The 22,005-nt window shown below is 45.1% G+C and overlaps 3 protein-coding genes across 18 annotated transcripts in view; 2 read left to right on the top strand and 1 right to left on the bottom strand.

The window, feature by feature from the left end:
• The window catches only part of fryb (furry homolog b (Drosophila)), a 49,997-nt gene extending 43,961 nt beyond the window's left edge, over positions 1-6,036 (top strand). For 12 of the 16 annotated variants that reach the window (XM_028982931.1, XM_028982920.1, XM_028982925.1 and 9 more), the window contains 11 exons: positions 205-402; positions 792-938; positions 1,189-1,352; positions 1,681-1,885; positions 2,032-2,181; positions 2,307-2,405; positions 2,497-2,580; positions 2,971-2,988; positions 3,356-3,466; positions 3,992-4,194; positions 4,340-6,036. In XM_028982931.1, the coding sequence (XP_028838764.1) occupies positions 205-402; positions 792-938; positions 1,189-1,352; positions 1,681-1,885; positions 2,032-2,181; positions 2,307-2,405; positions 2,497-2,580; positions 2,971-2,988; positions 3,356-3,466; positions 3,992-4,194; positions 4,340-4,598 (1,638 nt within the window). In that variant the 3' untranslated portion in view covers positions 4,599-6,036. Of the gene's footprint in view, positions 1-204; positions 403-547; positions 614-791; positions 952-1,188; positions 1,353-1,680; positions 1,886-2,031; positions 2,182-2,306; positions 2,406-2,496; positions 2,581-2,970; positions 2,989-3,355; positions 3,467-3,991; positions 4,195-4,339 lie in introns of those variants that run through there. The other 4 variants (XM_028982922.1, XM_028982934.1, XM_028982932.1 and 1 more) reach the window with 3 other exon arrangements.
• Positions 6,037-7,011: 975 nt separating this feature from the next.
• On the bottom strand, positions 7,012-8,621 carry zar1l (zygote arrest 1-like). The gene is made up of 4 exons (XM_028984491.1): positions 8,022-8,621; positions 7,400-7,492; positions 7,243-7,317; positions 7,012-7,155 (listed from the first exon to the last, which is right to left on the bottom strand). The coding sequence occupies exons 1-4, from the start codon at positions 8,619-8,621 to the stop codon at positions 7,012-7,014; spliced, it is 912 nt and encodes a 303-aa protein (XP_028840324.1).
• A 7,286-nt stretch (positions 8,622-15,907) lies between these two features.
• Positions 15,908-21,959, top strand: kl (klotho). The gene is made up of 5 exons (XM_028983903.1): positions 15,908-16,679; positions 17,591-18,101; positions 18,383-18,651; positions 19,974-21,087; positions 21,278-21,959. Exons 1-5 carry the CDS (start codon positions 15,954-15,956, stop codon positions 21,601-21,603), a joined length of 2,946 nt encoding a protein of 981 aa, XP_028839736.1. The 5' UTR covers positions 15,908-15,953; the 3' UTR covers positions 21,604-21,959.
• The last annotated feature ends 46 nt before the right edge of the window (positions 21,960-22,005 follow it).

The raw sequence follows: 22,005 nt of genomic DNA, 5'->3' as shown, positions 1-22,005 counted from the left end.
TATGTGTTCTCTAAGATGATATTTTAAAAATCACTCAGTTTCAGTTCAGCTGAATCTTATCTGCATAAAAAAGATTCATGATAGCATTCCACACTGTGTGGATTTCATTTAGCCATTTGTGTATGGCAGTGAGTGAACTTGGAACGAACATGCGTGGGAAATGTGTGTAGATCTGTGTGTTGACCTGCTACATCTTTCTCTCAGGGCGAGAGCATAGATAACTTTAACTGGGGAGTGCGGCGTCGCTCTCTGGACAGTGGGGACCTGCACGATCTGCTGGAGGAGAGTCAGCACTCGGGCAGCACGCCCAGCCTGGGCCAGGAAGACGAGCAGCCAGAGGACTCGGACGAGTCCTCAGAGGAGGAGGAGTCCACCAGCCAGAGTTTATCACACTCACAGCTGGTAATGATGCCCACCTCTCTGCCGTTCTCTTTGTCTGTCTTTTTTTGTCAGTCTTGCTCTTAATTTCTTTTCCCTCTGTCTTGCTTACTCTCTTTTTCTGCTGTTCCATCACTCAATGTGTTCCATCATCCACCTCTACCAACAGTTGAGCAATGGCTTAACTTTGGGGGGTCAGTGAATTTCAGACCTCGAACATAATTCCTGCTGTCAGGTGGTAATCCTTCTTTATCTTATCTTTCTTGCACTCTTCCTTTCTCCCTCATTCTGTTTCTTTTCCTTTATTGTTTGTTCTTTTCTTCTTTTGTTGTTCTCTTGCTGTCCCTCTGAATACTGTAGTAAAGCAGACTGATCTGTCCTAACTGTCGTGCCTGTCATGCACTTCTTTCCAGACTATGAACCTTTCCCCATCAGAGGACACCAATCACACAGATTCTCTGTCCACCTCGTATGACACCACCTCAGCTGACCCAAACTCCCTGAATGCAGCCACGCCCAGCATGGGGACATCCCTGCCAGATGACAGCTGCATGCAGCCTGTAAGCTCTCAAGGTGGAGGGAGAATATTATCAAAGTCACTGGCCACTAATTCCAAAAGTTTGTAAAAATTGTAAATGTAGAAATCAGGAGAAAATATATGAGTAAAGATGCAAGTTCAGGTTAACTGTTGGGACGGTTTAATGATTACTGAGGAATCAAAAAAGTGACCAGTGAACCTTTTTTGCTTTAAGTAAATGACGTAGGACCTGCATAATGTAGTATCCTAATAGGACGTCCATCCCCTCCCAGTTTCCTCCGCCCCTGATGGAGATATCTGCTGAAGATGAGGACAGCAACCTCCAGGAGGACGACTTGTCCTTTTGTGTGAGTGAGCTGCCCCCAGGCTTTGAATGTGGAGACAGCTTTGGCTTTGACCTTCCCCCTGAACGGCTCGACCACGGCTGCCTACCCAGGTGCAAAAAAAAACATGCATCATCAAATACACACCTAATTCTATTTAGAAATGTTGTAACAAATTAATATGCTAATACACAAATTATACAGAAACTCAACATCTACAGACAAGGCTGTTTTTTTACCACAGGTTTTGGTTAGTAGAAGGTACTTTCGCTTAGTTTTGGAGTTGGAAATTTGGGATGATTCAAGGGGATTTTCTCTCTCTGGGATTTTTGGATTCTGTTCTGCATAACGGATTACCTTAAGCTTTCCAGCATGCCCAAACCTACTACCAGCAGTGTAGTGAAACAGTGCCCTGATGCAGTTTTCCCATTTTGGTTGCAGTTTTGGGGAGATGCGAGATGACCTGCAGGACCTGGACTTCCCTCCGCCACCTTCCCCATTCTTCTCAGCCATTCTGGCGGCGTTTCAGCCTACAGCATGTGATGATGCCGAGGAGGCCTGGCGCTGCCACCTCAACCAGCTGGTGTCGGACTCAGATGGCTCCTGTGCTGTCTACACTTTCCACATCTTCTCTTCACTCTTCCAGGTACCCAGTGATCAGCCAAATACTGGCGTTTCTTTCATTTGCTTAAATAGGAAAATAATTCAATAACTTTTGGTTTTATATTTGTTGGATAGATATTACCAAATTTGCAATATGCTCTGCACTTAATCTGATCCTTCCTTCATCAGAACATCCAGGGAAAATTCTGCACTCTGACCAGGGATGCCGCCAGTTACCTTGGCGATGGGCTGAGGGGAATTGGGTTGCAGTTTGTGAGGTCATCACAGATGCTGACTACATGTTCAGATTGTCCTACACTCTATGTTGATGCTGATACGGTGAGCGATGCCATCTGACGACTTGTCACATGACTTTTTACATTACATCCCTCACAACTTGACTATTACTGATTCACTCATGCATTTTCTGGAATATGTTTTAAAAAATGATCTGTCTCCTGCAGATCCTCTCCTATGGGCTACTGGAGAAGGTCAAGTTCAGTGTGCTGGAGCTACAGGAATACCTCGATACGTACAACAATCGTGAAGAAGCGGCTATCTCAGTAAGAGACACAAGCAGTTGACCACCTTGACACGTGAATTTGAAAAACACATTACTTACATCACTCTGCTGTGGACATCTTTTTCTCCCAGTGGCTGCAGAACTGCAAGGCAACGTTTCCCAAGTGCTCTGATGATGGTGTGATCACCTGTCAGCCACGAGACACGGAGGAAAAGGTGGGGCTGAGCTGTTCTACTGAGCAATACACAAAAAAGAACCACACAGCAATGCTGAGTCTGTTTTTCTTTTTTTCTTTAAATTAATTTATGTTAATTACCACAAAGTGAAGCTTAATAAAGAAGGATTCCATCTGTCTCAGTTTAATGTCATTAAGTCACAAATCCAGCAACACAGAACCTTATAGCAGCACCCAACCCCCCATACTAACCCCTGCACTTTATAACCACACTTACCTTACTATTTATATTGCTCCATCTTTGGGTCTTTATGGAAGTTCAGTGTTATTATCTCTGGGAATGGGGCTGTTTCCATCCTTTTTAAAAAATGTATTTCAGTTCTGTCTCTCTTTCACTTCTCTCTTCTCTTGTAATGTGCATGCTGCGCAGCAAATGGAATCTCTGGCAGTAAGTTCTAACCACGTTCGACCTCTTGAAAATGCCCCTCACCCTTATCTTATTATTTTTGGACAGTGCTTCTCTGTGCTAAAATTCTCTGGAATATCAGTTCATCTAATGTAACCAAGCAGTTCTGTTCATGAAAGACATTTTCCTCTGTAACTGCACATCGACGGCAGGAAATGTCGTACCTACTGATGAACCCTCTGGAGTTCTTATTGTGAATAAAGGCATATGGATTAAAAGACAGTAGGTCTGTGTGATGTGTCTGGGATTCTTGACTGCCCCAGTCTATTTTGACACCTGTATATACAGTATTTGTGTGTGTTTGTGTGTGTGTATATTGGATTTAATTTGGGTGGCTGTTTTTTTACAGCAACTGGAGCTGTGTCAGCGGCTCTACAAACTGCACTTTCAGCTTCTGCTGCTTTTTCAATCATACTGCAAGCTGATTGGCCAAGTCAACACAATCAGCTCTGTGCCAGAGGTAAATACCTTCAACTGCAACACCGAAATTATTCTATTCCCCAAAATGTGAATTTACATTTACAGCATTTATCAGACACCCGTTTCCAGAGCGACTTACAGTAGTTACAGGGACAGTCCCTCCCTGCAGCATCTTAGAGTTAAGTGTCTTGCTCAGGGACACAATAATAGTAAGTGTGATTTGAACCTGGGTCCTCTGGTTCATAGGCGAGTGTGTTACCCACTAGGCTACTACCACCAATTTCACTCTTTCTGAATTTGTTTATCCACTTAGACATCCAGTTCCAGTGTTACATCATTTTATGAAATATTGTATTATACTATGTATGCTATTATCTTGCCATTTGTTTGGCAAAATGGTAAAATAATTTACTGTTAGTGGAAATTGTGCTCATGATCGTGGGCTAACCTGCCACAAAAAAAACATCTACAGCTGTTGTATCGTTGAATAATGCGTCTTTTTTTTACGTATGTAATTGGGGGGGTCCATTGATCCATCTTGTACTCCATGCTGTCCACCCTGTAGCTGCTGAACATGTCACGGGAGCTGAACGAGTTGAAAGGCAGCCTCCGGGTGGCGGCGGGAGCCGTGGCCAGTGAGCTGGCCGCCCAGCAGCAGCTTCCGGCCCTGCCCAGCTTCCCCACCTCGGAAGCAGCTGTTCAGGCCGTCCTGGAGTGCCTCAGGGACAACAAGTTCACCAGCGCCATCCGCTATATCCGACACTGCAGGTACAGCTCGCTATCACGCTTACAAGTGTGGAAAAAGAATTTAACATTTAACATTTTAAATTTAACATTTCACTTTTTTTCTTTTTAATATCAGAGGGTGAACCTAATATTCTGGCCAGTCAAAATATCTTCTTTTTTTCTCCAGGCATATGTGGCCCAATGACATCTTTGGCGGTAACTCTGAGGATGAAACGCAGACCCTCCTCAACATCTACTTCCGGCACCAGACGTTGGGGCAGACCGGCAGCTTTGCGCTGGTCGGCTCCAGCCAGGACCTGTCAGAGATCTGCGTCAAGCTCATGGAGCTGAATGGCGAGATCCGCGACATGATCCGCCGCGTCCAGAACTACCGAGTCATCTCAGCCTACGCCCCCGACTCCAGCGCTTCCGGCACAAGTCTCTGACAGGAGGAGAGCTCCGCCCCGGCGCCACCCTGGCCTGGACCACCGATGCCATTCCCCTCGCCTCCTCTCCCCGCTTACTCCCACCCGCCATAAGTCTCACGCCTTCGCCACCCTTTTCCCACCCCCGTGTCCCTCTCCGACACCCCCAGCCTGCCGTATCTTTCGCCCAGCCCTTCATGGAAGGTCCAGCCCGTTGTGTCGCCTGGGGGAGCTGCTGCAGCTGCCCCGCGACTGCAGGCAAATTCCCCGCAATCTACCCCTACGTGGGAAAAGTGGGACAGGCGGCATTGGCGCTGCTGAAGAAGGACAAGCTCCTGAGTGGCAAGACGTCGCCTGGAACAGGCCTCCAGGCGTGTGGAAGTAGCGGAGAAACCAAACCGTTACTCCTAGACATTTCCGACTGAGGTCACTAAATCACATGCTTTATTGCACTAAATGGATTTTTTTGTGCTTTTTTTTTTTTGCTGTATTTTTGAACGTCACAGAGGAAGTGTTTTTATTTTTTTCTCCTTTGCTACTGAGAAACGATACTGCACAATTAGTGAGGATATGCCAAAGCCAGAGAGACCGTCTCCCATGGGCGTTGAGCCTTTAAGAAACTGTCCTACGGGAAAACGTGCAATGCTTCACTTAACACAAGGCCTTCTACTGTACTGCTCAGAAGAATGTGGGTTTTTCCATGTGTGTCGCTTTAAACGTAATAGGACCGTCAATAGTGACAACGCAGAGTATAACACACGAGCGCATTGCTGTCGCTGTTGATAGCTTCACGTAAATCTGAGAGCTGTTTTTTTTTTTGGTGAAAATCGCCCGTCACGCGATCGTGGTTCCAACACTCGTCCTGCAACATATCGTTTTTTGTGCATATCCACTCCAAGACGCTCAGTGCTGATATTCAGCATAACGTTCAACTACATAAGCTACTGAAGTGACCGGGCCCCAACACCTCATCACTTTTGTGTGTGTGTGCGTGCGCGGGCCCTTTCCTTCTAATTCTACTGTATATCGCAGCCCGAGGACCTTTATATTTTCAACTTGGTTCCACAGACTGGTTTTACGTTGTGTCGGTCCAAACTGCCAAGCATGCATTGCTGTATTTACCTTTAGTTGTATTTTGACTATTTATTAACAAAAGCATATTTTGACAAAAGAGGAAAATATGTTTGTATACAAAAGTACAAAAGGGAGCACTGCTCTTGTAAGTAGTTGCGTGTATGTGTGCGTGTGTTTTAGGAAAATTGGCATGCAATTGGTGGAAAGGGAGGTGGGGGGGAAAAAAATAAAAAATAAAAAAAATTGCCCACTGAGGAACTACCTGTGTGAAGAGAGCCTGCGGGGGTTGAGTTCATCTTGTAAATACTTTTAGGTTTTTGTGAAATCCTTAGGTTGGTGCTCTCTACATGTCTATATCCCAACTCAGTAAAACATATCAAACGAACTTGGATGTCGGCCCGTTTTAATGACCAGCGGTAAACTGAAGCAGGCACTCACTCGGTTCAGGTCTCTGAACTGGGCGACTGTACCTTACTCCTGTGCTTTTATCCAAAGCTACTTACAAGAGGAAGACACCAGCAATTCTCATTCAGTTTCCATAGATTGTGAGTTTACAAAACTAAGAGCCCTGATAAGGCCAAACTGAACATAGAACATGCTCGGAAATTGTTACATGCTAGAATTTTTTTTTTTTTTTCCCCCGTGTGTGCGCATGTGTTAGACTTGTTTGAAATACTTTTTAAACAAGTGAGCTTTCAAATGTTTCTCCTGGCTGGTCTTCCTTCAAGAAGCCACTCCAGAACGCCGCGGTCTTTTCAACCTTCCCAAATCCTCCCAGACCACGGCTACGTTCCCGCTGCTGGCTTCCTCTAGGAAGGGTCAGCACAGTCCATCCTCCAGCACTGCTCGACTGGTACCCCCATTTTAAAAAAAATCAAAGGTGGTGGAATCAGGGAGGACACACCCCCATTTATCAAAATGAAGGATCCACTTAAATTTGTGCTTGAAAGGAGCATCTGCCAAATGCTACTCAATACTACCAAGTATCCTTTGTTGTCCCGGGCTGGTGGAAGAACTTGCTCTGCTCCAGTAGACTAGCGGATACTTTAAGTTTTAAAAACTTAATCCCTAGCATGTCCCTTCCTGACAAGTTAGGCCTTATCAGGGCTCAGTTTTGCAACTCAATCTATAGAAACTGAATGAGAATTGCTGGAGTCTTCCTCTTGTAAGTTGCTTTGGATAAAAAGTAAAGTAAAGTAAAAGAGCGGCAGCGGAATGTCAGACGGTGAAAGGAAAGGCACAAAAAGGCACCCAAATTATGCATATTTTTTATTTTTATTTATGCTTCAGATAAAGGGGTAGAAAAAGACAGTGGTTCATTTCAAAAGTGCATGTTATAAAACAAGGACAAATCACACGTTCAAACGATGTACTTGAAGCTGTATGTGGCGTCGCAGGAGAGCCGCTTGCCCTTGCAACGGCCACACAGGTCCTGGCGATGCGGCCGCTTCAAGTCTATGTGCCTCACTTTCCGCTCACAAGTGCAACGGGTCTGACCACAGGCCTGGTTTAATTAATAAATAAAAAGATTGGAACATGCAAAAAAAAAAAAAAAAAACCCCAAAAATGAACTTTAAATAAGCCTACAGACCAGGCACTGAATGGACTCCACTCTGTACGGATTATACGCAATCTGACACTTCCGGCAAAGCTGCTTGAAGTACACCTGCATTTACAGAAGCCGGGGTGAAGCAGAGGAAGCTGGGACCAGCAGAACCGCGTACCGGTCGGCGAGAAGACACGCTTACCTTAGAGGTTCCTGAGATGCACCACACGTAAGCACTCTCCCACCGAATATTGCACTTGCCGCAGTGGAAAAAGCCGTACTTCTGCTCCAGAAACTGAAAAAAATTATATATGATTTTACCAAATGGCTGTAGAATGTTCACGTGCTTAGTTCAGTGTCTTTTTGGACTGGGGACGAAACATTTTGGTTAATAAGCCCATAACGAAATGAATCCTCCGCCTTTAACCATCACCCTTAGTGAGCAGCCACGACGGGCACCCGGGGAGCAGGGTGCTTTGCGCAGTGGCACCTCGGCGGATCGGGACTCGAACCGGCAACCTTCTGATTACGGGGCCGCTTCCTTAACAGCTAGGTCACCACTGCCCTAATATGAGGCAGATTATGTTGGAGTTGTGGGTGAACCCCAAGGTCCAGACAAGTCAGGGGGCAGTGGTGGCGGGTAAGGAAGCAGCCCCATAATCTGAAGGTTGCCGGTTCGAATCCAGACGCCCACCCACTGCTCACTTATGGAGATGGCTTTAGAAGCAGGGGACATGCGCTGTGTCACCGTATGCTGGGCATCGTAACGACAGGAGAACGGGCGGAGAAGCCACGTCAAGCTGCGCTGACAGTCCACGTCGCACCTGGAAGTTGAACTTCTTCTGCGTCCGGCGCAGGAGGACATCGCGGTTCTCCCGACGCGCCTCCTCCTCCAGCTCGGACCGGAGCTCCTCGCCGCTGCGCTCGGCGTCCGTGTCCGAGGGCTCCTCGTCCGTGCTGCCGGCGGCCAGCGGGAAGAACCTGCGGTCGAACACCGGGGAGTAGATGGCCACCGGGCGGGAGAAGCGCACGTTGTTCACCGGGGTGCTCGGCGGCTTCCGGAGGAAGGGACTCGACAGCGGCGACGCCGCCGCGGGAGACGCCCTCTTGTCCTCCAGGTAGAACAGGGTTTTGGGTCCCAGGGAGCACTGCACCGTGGCGTCCACCTTGGGGTTCACCTGCACCCCGAAGTCCTTGGTGTTGGCCCGCCGCAGACGAGGCGTGAGGCCGGGGTTCACCTGCGACAAGATGGCCTTCAGCTGAGCGCGCTTACAGAAGTCCAAATAGTCAATGGCGTCGGGCGGGACGTACAGGTTACCCTTCTTATTCCAGCTCTGGTACTTAAACTTGGGGTTACCATGGTGGTACGTGCCGCAGCCGGGGTAACCGGCGATGCTGTACGGCGGAATCAAGAACCCTTCCATCGCCATCTCACGGATCCTAGCGGCGCCCGGACTCTCCTTTTATGTCCCTTTTCCCGCCAATAACGTCGATTGACACAATTGTGTCCAGGTGTGCAGGTGGCGGGAAAGCCGGCCGCCGTGTTGCCAGGTCCAGTCAACTGAGACTTTTATCACCTTGCATGTCACGAAATGTTGTGTTCGACAAGTAACGTTATTCATGTTACGGACCAGAGCATCTGTCTTCCCACCTTCACCCCATAGGAGACCCACAGTTTATGTACTGACACATCTATATGTTGTATACCGTTGTCTACAGTTCTTGTCTACATGCCTCTGTGTATGGACCTGCCCTTTCTTTCAAAATTTCCCAAATAAACCTGTTAATTGGCATTCCTCTTTCATATTAAAAAAGTATTTTCCCTGTCTGAAAAATGTACTGTAAAATTATGTGGGACCGTTTAGGAAATATTTCAGACTTTTGTTACACAAACACATGTGAAACACACACATTCACATATGAAACTGACAAGCATGCATTTATACTCCTGAAAACTCGCACACACACACACACACATAGGGTGTTAGTAGCCTAGTGGGTAAGACACTCGCCTGTGAACCAGAAGACCCAGGTTCAAATCCCACTTACTACCATTGTGTCCCTGAGCAAGACACTTAACCCTAAGTTGCTCCAGGGAGACTGTCCCTGTTAAATACTGATTGTAAGTCGCTCTGGATAAGGGCGTCTGATAAATGCTGTAAATGTAAATGTAAATATGAAATGCTCACACAGATACAGGTGAAAAGGTCTCTTATGTAACAAACAAAAATTAAACTTAAACTGTGTTAAAGGCCCATAAAAAGGCCCATAAAGTGAATGTCATTGTGATACACATCAGCACAGCACACGGTGCACACAGTGAAATGTGTCCTCTAAATTTAATCATCACACTGAGCAGTGAACTGACTTCCGGATATAGTGTTTAATTTTTTTTCACCTGTGTGAGCATTTCATATGTGTGTGTACGTGCTTTTCTCCTGTGTCTGTGTGAGTGTTTCATATGTGTGTGTGAGTTTTCAGTAGTATAAATGCATGCTTGTCAGTTTCATATGTGAATGTGTGTGAGTTTCACATGTGTTTGTGTAACAAAAGTCTGAAATATTTCCTAAACGGCCCCTCATATAAAATGATGCTTTTAACCATCACCCTTAGTGAGCAGTGGGCAGCCATGACAGGCACCCGGGAAGCAGTGTGTGGGGACGGTGCTTTGCTCAGTGGCACCTTGGTGGGATTCAAACCGGCAACCTTCTGATTACGTGGCCGCTTCCTTCACAAATAGGCCACCACTGCCCCAAGGTGTACAACACATTGTCTATAGTTCTCTATAAATTTGTACAAATGCCTGGATAAAAGCGTATAAATGTATGAGAGGTAAGTATGAACCAGAAGACCCAGGTTCAAACCCCACTTACTACCATTGTGTCCCTGAGCAAGACACTTAGTCTGTAGAGATTATTTTAGAGAAGTTGTAAATTAAAACACACCCCCTAGGTGTACCCATTTCAGGCCTTATGTTGCCACGCTGCCAAAATAAAAGCACTTCCCTCCCTACCTCACCAACACTTTAGTTCTCCTTCCTCCGAGGTTGAAGATGGCCAGATGGCGCAATAGAAAACTGTACATTATGCGAGGTTAACCAGGCACAGGGAAGTTAAAAAAAAGGCATGGTACGCCATTCAATCAATACTAATGTGGCGGAAAGTTATTTAAAAATCTATTTTAAAGATGAAAAGGTGAGAAATGAGTGCCTGTGGCTTTCTGTCGAGTTCCTCTCACTGAAACTGAAATGCAGAAACAGTCAGGGAACAGGGCATAGGCAAATGCTGGATGTGGATGGATGGAGCCACAAACAGGAAGAATTAAGTGTAACATTCCACTATTCTTAAAACTAGTTGGAATTAATGTGCCTTAATATAAAAGCAACCATGAATTTACCTCCTGAGTGTGAAATAAGTTCTGCAGTTATGTCAACTTAAGCAAAAGTCAACAGTATACTACTTTCTGAGTAAACTGATCTTTTGGTTAAAAACTCATATTGTTCATCTTACATTAAGTTGACCAAACTTATGTAATTAAATGAGGCAACCACAACTAAACTTAAAGTTTCCTGTTTACCATAATCAAATTTGATGTGTTATCTTTATGTGATTTTGCAATAATTATAAATGTATGTACAAACGGTATGATATACTCATTTGTTTTGTATTTAGTGCTTGTCTGAGTGGGACATCAGCTGCAGATGCTCACACCTGATCGTGAAGAAGAAAGAAAATGACTTCTGCTAAATGGTGGCTTACAGACCTAAAACTCCATAAATAAGAATCTACTTACAGATCAAAATAAAGTGCTTTATTCTCCAGAACTGAGTACACGGGCAACATCATCGATTTTAAAGTGGACAAAAGGGTTTAAATGGCTCTGTATAGCTTTGCAATAAAACCCTCTTGTGACTGTGGGTCGCCATCTTGTAGGCAGCTTGCAGCGGTGAGATGGAGGAGGAGAGGTACATTCATTTTTATATATTTTTATATTCTCTGCTTTTTCTCTTTAACTTGGCATGCTTGCAAGGCCTACTTTTTATTAATGTGTATAACAAACAACAGCCCTGTAGGCATGCGTAAAAAAGTGGACCCTGTCGTTACTGACAACACCAACATGGCCTATATATATATAAGGCCATATATACAGGGAGTGCAGAATTATTAGGCAAATGAGTATTTTGTCCACACCATCCTCTTCATGCATGTTGTCTTACTCCAAGCTGTATAGGCTCGAAAGCCTACTACCAATTAAGCATATTAGGTGATGTGCATCTCTGTAATGAGAAGGGGTGTGGTCTAATGACATCAACACCCTATATCAGGTTTGCATAATTATTAGGCAACTTCCTTTCCTTTGGCAAAATGGGTCAAAAGAAGGACTTGACAGGCTCAGAAAAGTAAAAAATAGTGAGATATCTTGCAGAGGGATGCAGCACTCTTAAAATTGCAAAGCTTCTGAAGCGTGATCATCGAACAATCAAGCATTTCATTCAAAATAGTCAACAGGGTCGCAACAAGCGTGTGGAAAAACCAAGGCGCAAAATAACTGCCCATGAACTGAGAAAAGTCAAGCGTGCAGCTGCCAAGATGCCACTTGCCACCAGTTTGGCCATATTTCAGAGCTGCAACATCACTGGAGTGCCCAAAAGCACAAGGTGTGCAATACTCAGAGACATGGCCAAGGTAAGAAAGGCTGAAAGACGACCACCACTGAACAAGACACACAAGCTGAAATGTTGAGGATGGAGTCAAGCTCAACTCCCAGTCCTACTGCCAGTTTCTGGAAGACACCTTCTTCAAGCAGTGGTACAGGAAGAAGTCTGCATCCTTCAAGAAAAACATGATTTTCATGCAGGACAATGCTCCATCACACGCGTCCAAGTACTCCACAGCGTGGCTGGCAAGAAAGGGTATAAAAGAAGAAAAACTAATGACATGGCCTCCTTGTTTACCTGATCTGAACCCCATTGAGAACCTGTGGTCCATCATCAAATGTGAGATTTACAAGGAGGGAAAACAGTACACCTCTCTGAACAGTGTCTGGGAGGCTGTGGTCACTGCTGCACGCGATGTTGAGGGTGAACAGATCAAAACACTGACAGAATCCATGGATGGCAGGCTTTTGAGTGTCCTTGCTAAGAAAGGTGGCTATATTGGTCGCTGATTTTTTTTGTTTGTTTTGTTTTTGAATGTCAGAAATGTATATTTGTGAATGTGGAGATGTTATATTGGTTTCACTGGTAAAAAATAATTGAAATGGGTATATATTTGTTTTTTGTTAAGTTGCCTAATAATTATGCACAGTAATAGTCACCTGCACACACAGATATCCCCCTAAAATAGCTAAAAATAAAAACTAACTAAAAACTACTTCCAAAAACTTTCAGCTTTGATATTAATTTTTTTTTTGGGTTCATTGAGAACATGGTTGTTGTTCAATAATAAAATTATTGACATCCAGTCTTATAACGTTGTCAACATCAACAGATTAAAACTTATTTTTTTAATTCAGGAACCTTAATGTGTTGAAAAATAAAATGCTTATCTCATGAAAAAATTAAATATTTTCTGATTGGTCTTTTGTGAAGGCTCATTTCATATGTTTAATCTCATAAAGTAGATACGATATGCACCACCGTCCTAGAGTTTGGCTTCTTTAGAAATGTCATTTTTTTGAAGGGGAAGCAATTATTTGGTGCATTAAAAAGGCATGAAATGGGTGAAAACTGTTCATGATGGAATATTTGCATACAAGCAGAAAGTATATTTATCAGCAACAATTAGTCTTGAGCTCCAGTAGATGTCGTGTTTGTTAACCCAACACTGTAAAAAAAGTAACTAGCTGGCAGCAATTAGCTGTACATTCTACTGTATCCTTACTGTAAATTTAATCACAGTATTTATAAAATACCATAATAAAATACCATAATAAATATGTTTGATAAATTATTACATAATGAAAATTAAAGACAGTTTCTGCCACCAAAAGCAATTATTATATAAATTCCTCAATGGGGCAGTGTTGGCCTAGCAAGTAAGGAAGATGGTTAAAAGCAGAAATTAAAAGCAATTACTTCACACTTTACTTTAAGTCTGACCCTGGAGAGATGGCTGCTCCTGACAACTCCATTGTCCACAGATCCCCTCCACACAGATCCATCTGCAGTTCTCAGAGGAAGTGGAGAACCTGTGGTCTGTCTGAGCCAAATAGATGGAGGACACAGAAGGGCTTTGGCCTTCCAAGCACCACCTGTCCCCCTGGAATAGATGTAACAGGAATATCTTTAGGACATTTAGAACTTCTCCAGCCTATTCTAACAAGTTCTGAAAGTTACATACAGTGCCCAATAGGTGCCAGTAAAGTGACAGTGCAGTCAAGCTCTCAAGAACATGTTCAGATCTGGAGTGGAATGGGCTTCTATAACCTGTTAAAACAAACCAGGTCCAGTATGTACAGTGAGTTTGTTTTTGTAATTCATTGCAGACTCAGACATTGCTCAGACTGAGCAATTTTCAGGTTTAATGGCCATGTGTTGATTAGAACAAACACAGCACGTTTCTCAGAGCACTATAGCTTACCAGCAGGTGGACGATTGCAGCAGGCCTACATTAATGGCTCCTGCATTGCTACCTACTTTCACGTTTCCATGGTAACTGTCACGGTAACTGCTCTTGGAATGGGCAAACAGACCACGTTATACAAACCTGTCCACATTTACACCCCCAGCCCCTCATGTCCTTAGATGTTTCATCATAGGTTCACTTCAACTGTGAGAGACAGAATGTAAAAAAATACAGGAAATCACATTGTATTATTAAAAAAAAATTGTATAATGTGCAGGAAATAAGTATTTAGCACAAAAAAAAATTCTGTCCCTCAGACCTGTAACAAGCTCTTTTATCTTTCTGGGGCAGTGGTGGCCTTGTGGTTAAGGAAGCAGCCCCATAATCAGAACATTGCTGGTTCGAATCCCGATCCGCCAAGGTGCCATTGAGCAAAGTACCGTCCCCATACACTGCTCCCCGGGCGGCTGTTATCATTAAAAGCAGAGGACACATTTCATTGTGTCACTGTGTGCTGTGCTGCTGTGTTTCACAATGACACTGTCCACCCCTTCAAACAGTCAGACTTGACCATGGCCAAGATCAGAGAGTTGTCTAAGGAAGAAAATACAGAAAAATACTATTCTAAGGACACCAGGGACAAGATTTTACACCAAGACTGGGATGAGCCAATAGGCAAGCAGCTTGTTGAGAAGAGATCAACTGTGAGGATGTAGTGAGGAAACAACTGTTGAGGAATTATTCGAAAATTGAATCACTGTCTCTCCCTTGACCTTGGGCTTCATGCAAGATGAAGCCCCAAAATATCACAGCTCTTGAGAAGAACTGCAAGGAAGAATGGGCCATACCCGGTGAGGACCTACCAGAAACGCTTGACCTATGGCTGCCAAATACTTTTAGATATAGTATAGTTGGGTACACACACACACACACACACACAACATACTTATTGTTGTAAAAAGCCACATTCAGTTGTGTTTACATTAACACATTCATAGAGAGTAGGTTGCTTGCATCATGGTTTTTCCTTTTGCACAACTTCCAGCAAGACTTATGTAAAGCCCTGGAATTTGGGGAAATTATGGGTATTAATGAGGTAAATACAAGGAACAAAAGAACAAATAACTAATGCCTAATAACGTGATTAGAGACTACAGATGAAGAGACAATGAAGAACTCCCTGCACAACACCTTCCACAAGCACACGTGAAGTGAACCATCACGTAGGAACATGATTAATAACCATGTCCTCATATGTCAGAAGAGATTATGTACATAATTCTTATGGCTGCTTGTGTAGTTGATGCTCATATAAGTGGCAGATGGGGCACGGCTCCACAAATGGCCCATAAACCCTGGTGAGAGAGGGCAAGTAACATCTGCACAGAGAACATTGTGTTACCACAGAATCATTTCCATATCCCACCACCCACTTCCCCTGCGCAGGTAGCCGTTTCCTGGATCTGGGGGACGGGTGACGTACAGTAATATATTTCACATAATAATATTCACAGGAGTTTAGATGCCACTTAAAGCATCTCTTCAACCAATAGAAGGTTAAACAAAAAATGCATATATAATATAAAAATACAAATTCAAAGAAGACATCATTGCTAAAATCATAGGTGATAGCTGGGATGAGGATTACTAAACAAAAGGAACATCCTGCACTTGATTTCAGTGGCTCTCGAAGTGTTTTTTTTTTTTTTTTTTGCATCAGTTGGCACAGGAGGCCATGAAGTCACCCAAAATTAACCATCAAACCTAATCTCACCCATTTCACCTTGTTTTTACATTTGTGTAGAAGTGCATGTTAAATGGGTTTAAAAGGTACTGTCCTGATCATATTTAATACTAATTATAGGGGCGAGAACCACTGCCACGTGTCATTATGGGCCTGTATGTTATCCAAGCTTATTAAATAAATTACAAACCCACTATAGGTACAGTACAGCATGAAACATGTCCCCACCGATGACAACAGGTTGTTTTGCGCCTCAGATGTCGCGGCGCTGCGAATTGGCGCTGCGCTCGGATGCGTTTTTACGCGCGAACAGCTTGGATAATAATTGATAGATTTCCTAACAGCAAAACAGGGCTCGCGTGGGCCCAGCTGGACTATATGACCCTCGTCGCCGCGCCGAGAGCACTTGTCCCCCCCCTCTCCTCGTCGCACGGGTCCCCTGCACCATGCGCGTCGCCGGCCTGTTACTCGCGCTGTTCCTGTGCCGGGACGCGGAGCGCACGGCGTGCGCGCCGGGGGCCGGGATCCGCACCTGGGACCGGTTCGGCAAGCTCCCTTACCCCGGCGACAAGGCCTTCCTCCACGACACCTTCCCCGACGGCTTCATGTGGTCCGTGGGCACCGCCGCCTATCAGGTCGAGGGGGCTTACGACAAGGACGGAAAGGGCCCGTCCATCTGGGACACGTTTAACCGCGCCGGGAACCGGATAGTCACGGGGGACGTGGGGAGCGACAGCTACCACAACATCCGCGGCGACCTACGCGCCCTGGAGCTGCTCGGCGTCAGCCACTACCGCTTCTCCTTGTCCTGGTCCAGGATCTTCCCCAACGGCAGCGCCAGCAGCTACAACGACAAGGGCGCCGCGCACTACGCCAAGCTCATCCGCGGCCTGAAGAGCATTGGGGTTGAGCCCGTCGTGACCCTGTACCACTGGGACCTTCCCGACCACCTGCAGACCCTCCACGGGGGCTGGGCCAACCCCATCCTGGTGGATCTGTTCCGAGAATACGCCGACTTCTGCTTCAGAACATTCGGGGACGACGTGAAATACTGGATCACGATCGACAACCCGTTTGTGGTGGCCTGGCATGGGTATGGCACAGGACTGGTGGCCCCTGGAATAAAAAATGATTCTGCACTGCCTTACAGAGTGGGACATAACCTCCTTAAGGTAAAAAAATAAACTAAAATAATATATATTATTATAAAATTTATATATATATATAGAAAATATACTGTAAATATAATATATAATAACAAATATCATATTATTTTATATAAACTTCCTAGGTGAACATACTAATATGGCAGTAATCCGTTTTTCTAGAAACAGGTCTTTTAATAAGACATTAATATCATTTTATTACTTTACATTTACAGCATTTATCAGACGCAACTTACAATCAGTAGTTACAGGGACAGTCCCCCGCTGGAGAAATTTAGGGTTAAGTGTCTTGCTCAGGGACACAATGGTAGTAAGTGGGATTTGAACCCGGGTCTTCTGGTTCATAGGCGAGTGTGTTACCCACTAGGCTACTACCACCATATTACTTGGTTCGATACCACAGTTTGTAATGCTTTAACACATTAATATTTTTGTGAAATGTATAATGTTTTAGAAAATGAACCGACAGACCAATGTTTCACTGTGTATTGTGTGATTTTAATGTAATGAACTCTCTCTAGAAGACAACTGCTTTCTCCTGGCTTTTCATGGTCCGCCGTATTTTGTAGATGGTCCCTCATTTCAGAGACCCATTACTATCAAATGTTGTTCCCAAATCTGTCTAAATCTTAGTGAGAACTTCTACTTTGACGAGATAATCCATCCCACCTCATAAGTGCGGCACATCACACCTCAACTCATTCATCGGTTTACAGGAGAGACATACCCACTTCCTCAACAATGTCAGTTTCTGTTAAGATGAAGATATATAACATATATTTATTTGTTTGGATACTGAACTATTTACGGCAGATTACCGGTTGTGGTGTAAGTCCGTAATCAGTTGGTCCCGTTTCAGCTTTACCTGCCAAGGTGTAATGGGCCTGATTTTATATTTGGAACAACTTTCCCCACAGGCCCATGCTGCAGCTTGGCACGTATACGATGAGCGCTACCGGGCCAGGCAGGGCGGGAAGGTCTCCATGGCCCTGGCATCCCACTGGGTGAAGCCCAACAGGATGCGGCATGAGAGCCTCCGCGCCTGCCAGTGCTCCCTGGACTTCGTTCTGGGCTGGTTCGCCCGGCCGCTCTTCGTCGACGGCGACTACCCTCCCTGCATGAAGCGGGACCTGTCCCTCAAGCTGCCCGTCTTCACCGAGCCCGAGAGGCTGCGCGTCAACGGCACGGCGGACTTCTTCGCCCTCTCCCACGGGCCCGCGCTCAGCTTTCAGCTCATCAACACCAGCCTGCTCTTTGGCCAGAAAGAGGACCTGGACCTGCGCATGCTCCTCTACTGGGTCAACGCTGAATACAACAGCCCGCCCGTCTTCGTGGTGGAGAGTGGATGGTTTGTCCTGAGCAACACCAAGACCAAAGATGCCAAGCACATGTACTATCTCAAGAGGTTCATAATGGAGACCTTGAAATGTAAGTTGTGCCTCTGTTCCTGACTGGTGTAACACATTTCATAATTTCCTCTCTGAATAGCAAATTTGATCTACTTGGGCTATCATAAATCCATCAAGTTATTTTATCTTTAGGCGATTTAGAGGTTGAGCATGTCATTATCATGTTTTTCTCTATTTTCCCAGATCTTTTTCCAGAATTTGTTGAGGTTCATGAACAATATAAGAACAAGTAGACACAGTCTTATGGAAAATATTTCTTTATCATGACATTGACGCTTATCATCTCCTGTCCTTTTGTAGCGATCAGATATGACAGCGTAAATGTGATTGGCTACACGGCCTGGTCTCTGGTGGACGGTTACGAGTGGTACAGAGAGTACGGGATCAGACGGGGCCTGTACTACGTTGACTTCAACACGCCTGACCTGAGGAGGGAACCCAAGACTTCGGCCAGCTTCTACAGCAAGCTCATCGAGAAGAACGGCTTCCTGATGCTGCCAGAGCACCAGCCCGTCCAGGGCGTTTTCCCCTGCAGCTTCGCCTGGGGTGTAGCGGCAAACTCCATCCAGGTAAACTCTTCAGGGGTGAAGGGACGTGAAAGGCACACGTTGTTTCATGTCAACCTCTGCTTATCAGTCTCCTCATTCCTTATGGGAAAAAGTGTACTTGGATAAAGTTAGTGCTATGCTAAATGTTGTATCCTTAATTGACTATGACAATACTGACGGATTTAGAAATTCTGTAAATAGTAATAAATAACTTGCTCGAGAAAGAATGTTTATTGTATATTTATTTGTATATATCTTTCTCGAGCAAGTGTACATGTAAATGTACATTGGTAGATTCTCACTAAAGGCATCAAAACTATGAATGAACACATGTGGAGTTATGTACTTAGCAAAAAAAGTGAAATAATTGAAAACATGTTTTATATTCTAAGTTTCTTCAAAATAGCCGCCTTTTGCTCTGATTACTGCTTTGCACACTCTTGGCATTCTCTCGATGAGCTTCAAGAAATGATTTTGAAGGAGTTCCTAGAGGTGTTCCCAGAGAGCACTTGTTGGCCCCTTTGCCTTCACTATGCGGTCCAGCTCACCCCAAACCATCTCGACTGGGTTCAGGTCCGGTGACTGTGGAGGTCAGGTCTCCACTTTTTGTTAAGTACATAACTCCACATGTGTTCATTCATAGTTTTGATTCCTTCAGTGAGAATCTACCAACGTAAATGGTCATGAAAATAAAGAAAACACATTGAATGAGAAGGTGTGTCCAAACTTTTGGCCTGTTCTATAGTTTTATATAGTTATATGAAGAAAAAATGTTGCTTCATACATCAGATTCTTCAAAATATCATCTGTCATGATCTTCATAGCCTCCATAGAGTAGCTGTATCCCTTATTATTCAAGCCATTAAATGAATTAAAATTTTTTCCGCTTTTTATTAGGTGAAAATACCAAAGTAAATGTGTGACCATGTCAACTGCAGGCGTGTAATAATTTCTTTAAAAATAGATTTCCGAGGAAACATTAACTCAAATATCCTGTTACTTTGAACCTTGGGTTAGGTTTTCGAGTTGAAATGTAACATGCGATCCATTCATGTACACCTGGAGTTACAGTAAAGGCCGCCAGTACTTATTATTCACATTTGATCGTTCACAACTAGATCAAAAGGTCCAAAATTGGTCCAGCGTTCGTTGGACAACGCACTTATTTTGAGGGGGGGTTCATGAACCCGCAGGTCCTGCTTAGTCAAACAAATAGTGGCGACAGGCTCTGTTTGTGTGACGGGCCCGAGTCAAAGTACAGTTTCCAGAGCATGTTCCCCCTCAGCTGTTTTTTTGTCCTGGTTCGCGGTATTGACACCGCTTGACTTTCTTTCCCGTTTCAGATAGAGACCACCCCGACTCAGTTTGCCGACCCCAGCGTGTATCTGTGGAACATCTCAGGCAGCGGTGAGCTCAAGCGCCTGGACGCCACTCAGCCTCCGCTCCTGCGACGGGTGCGGCACTGCACAGATTTCGCCTCCATTCGCCAGCAGGTGTCCGACGTGCAGCGTCTTCACGTCTCGCACTTCCACTTCTCCCTCAACTGGTCGTCCATCGTGCCCACGGGCAGAGCGTCCGAGGCCAACGTCACACTGCTGGACTACTACAACTGCTTTGTTAGCGAGCTGAGCCAGGCCAACATCACCCCCGTGGTCACTTTGTGGCACCATACGTTGGAGCGCTCCAGCTTGCCCACGGCCATCGAAGGTGGGTGGCAGAACATCGAGACTGTCCAGGCCTTTGCCAGCTACGCTAGGCTCTGCTACCAGTGGTTGGGACACCATGTCAAGCTGTGGGTCACCCTTAATGAGCCCAACGATGAGAAGCTCGGCTATGTGGTGGGCCATCACCTGCTGCTCGCCCACGCGCTGGCCTGGCACGTGTACAACCGCGAATTCCGGCCCCTGCAGGGCGGTAAGGTGTCCCTGGTGTTACACATGGACTGGGTGGAGCCCGCAGTGTCCTTCAGCCGGCAGGACGTGGAACCCGCCAACCGGGTCCTGGACTTCCGCGTGGGCTGGTTCTCTGAGCCCATCTTCGGTGACGGCGACTACCCGCAGCTCATGAGGAGCTGGCTACGGCACCGGAACTCGCTTGACCTCTTCAACTACCAGCTGCCCACCTTCACGGAGGAGGAGAGACAGCTGGTGAGGGGAACATATGACTTCTTTGCCATCAGCCACTTCACCACCATCATGGTGTTGGACAGCGTGGAGGACAAGTACAAGTACAAGCAAATGCTCGAGGTGCAGTACATGTTTGACGTCACTTGGATTGAAGCCCCCAACTCTCGAGTGGTTCCGTTTGGTCTACGCAAAGCCCTAAACTGGGTGCACTCCCGCTACAAGGACGTTCCCATCTACATCATGGCCAATGGTGTGCAGGAGGATCCAACGAAGTTCAAAGACAACCTACGAGTTTACTACCTGTACAACTACATCAACGAGGCTCTGAAGGGTGAGTTGCACAGCTTTATTTACGCTGGGAGTAGGACATGCTGATGTGGACAAGTTGGGGTTCCAAGTATACGACCACAATTCTTTGGGTTATGCAAGTAATAAAAATGTGATGACGTTAATCTTTGCATTTTGCTTAAGCAGTGGGAAACATGCATAATAACTAAACATTTTTTTTATTTCTGTAATAGCTTACATCCTGGATGGGGTCAACCTGCAAGGCTACTTTGCCTATGCTCTGAGTGACCAGCGCGACCCAGGCTTCGGGATGTACGGACACGTGCAGGATGAGGTCATCATGAAGGCGTCGTTGACCCACTACCGCAACATCATCGAGCACAACGGCTTCCCCGTTCAAGGCTCGCCTCCCCAGCAGTGCCCCCGATCCCTCGTACCTTGCTCAGAGTGCCACTTTCTGACCAAGCGGCCCATAGTCAGCTTCCTCTCTCTGGTGGGCTCAGGATTGCTCATTACTATGGGGTTCATTATATATTACGCCAGCAAGAGGCGCAAATAACATTCTATTCACATACAACAGTAGTAAATGTGCTAGTGATATAGCTCTGAAAAATGAAATAATATACACTATAAGTACTTTGTGGAAGTGTTTGTGCTACTTTTTATGTTGCCCTGTAAAGTTGTATTATAGTAGGTTTTTATATTTTAATTATTTATTTAAACACTGGATTCTTTTAAATTGATTTTTAAAAAATCCAGTATTGTATATATAATAAAGATATGAATATAAAGTAACAGTCAACCAAAAACCACTAATAGTTGGACATTAGAACTGTACAAAACATGTGTGTCTGTGATTAAGTAATGATTTGGTGGCGTATATCAGCTGCCTGACAATGTTCTAATTTGTAGCATAACTGCATGCCATGTTAAAATAAAAAAAATACATTTGTATTTGCAT

This window comes from Denticeps clupeoides, chromosome 6 (assembly GCF_900700375.1).
Source record: "Denticeps clupeoides chromosome 6, fDenClu1.1, whole genome shotgun sequence".
Classification (NCBI taxonomy): domain Eukaryota; kingdom Metazoa; phylum Chordata; class Actinopteri; order Clupeiformes; family Denticipitidae; genus Denticeps; species Denticeps clupeoides.
Note: the sequence above shows the minus strand (reverse complement) of the source record. Positions and strands in the feature narration are given on the sequence as shown.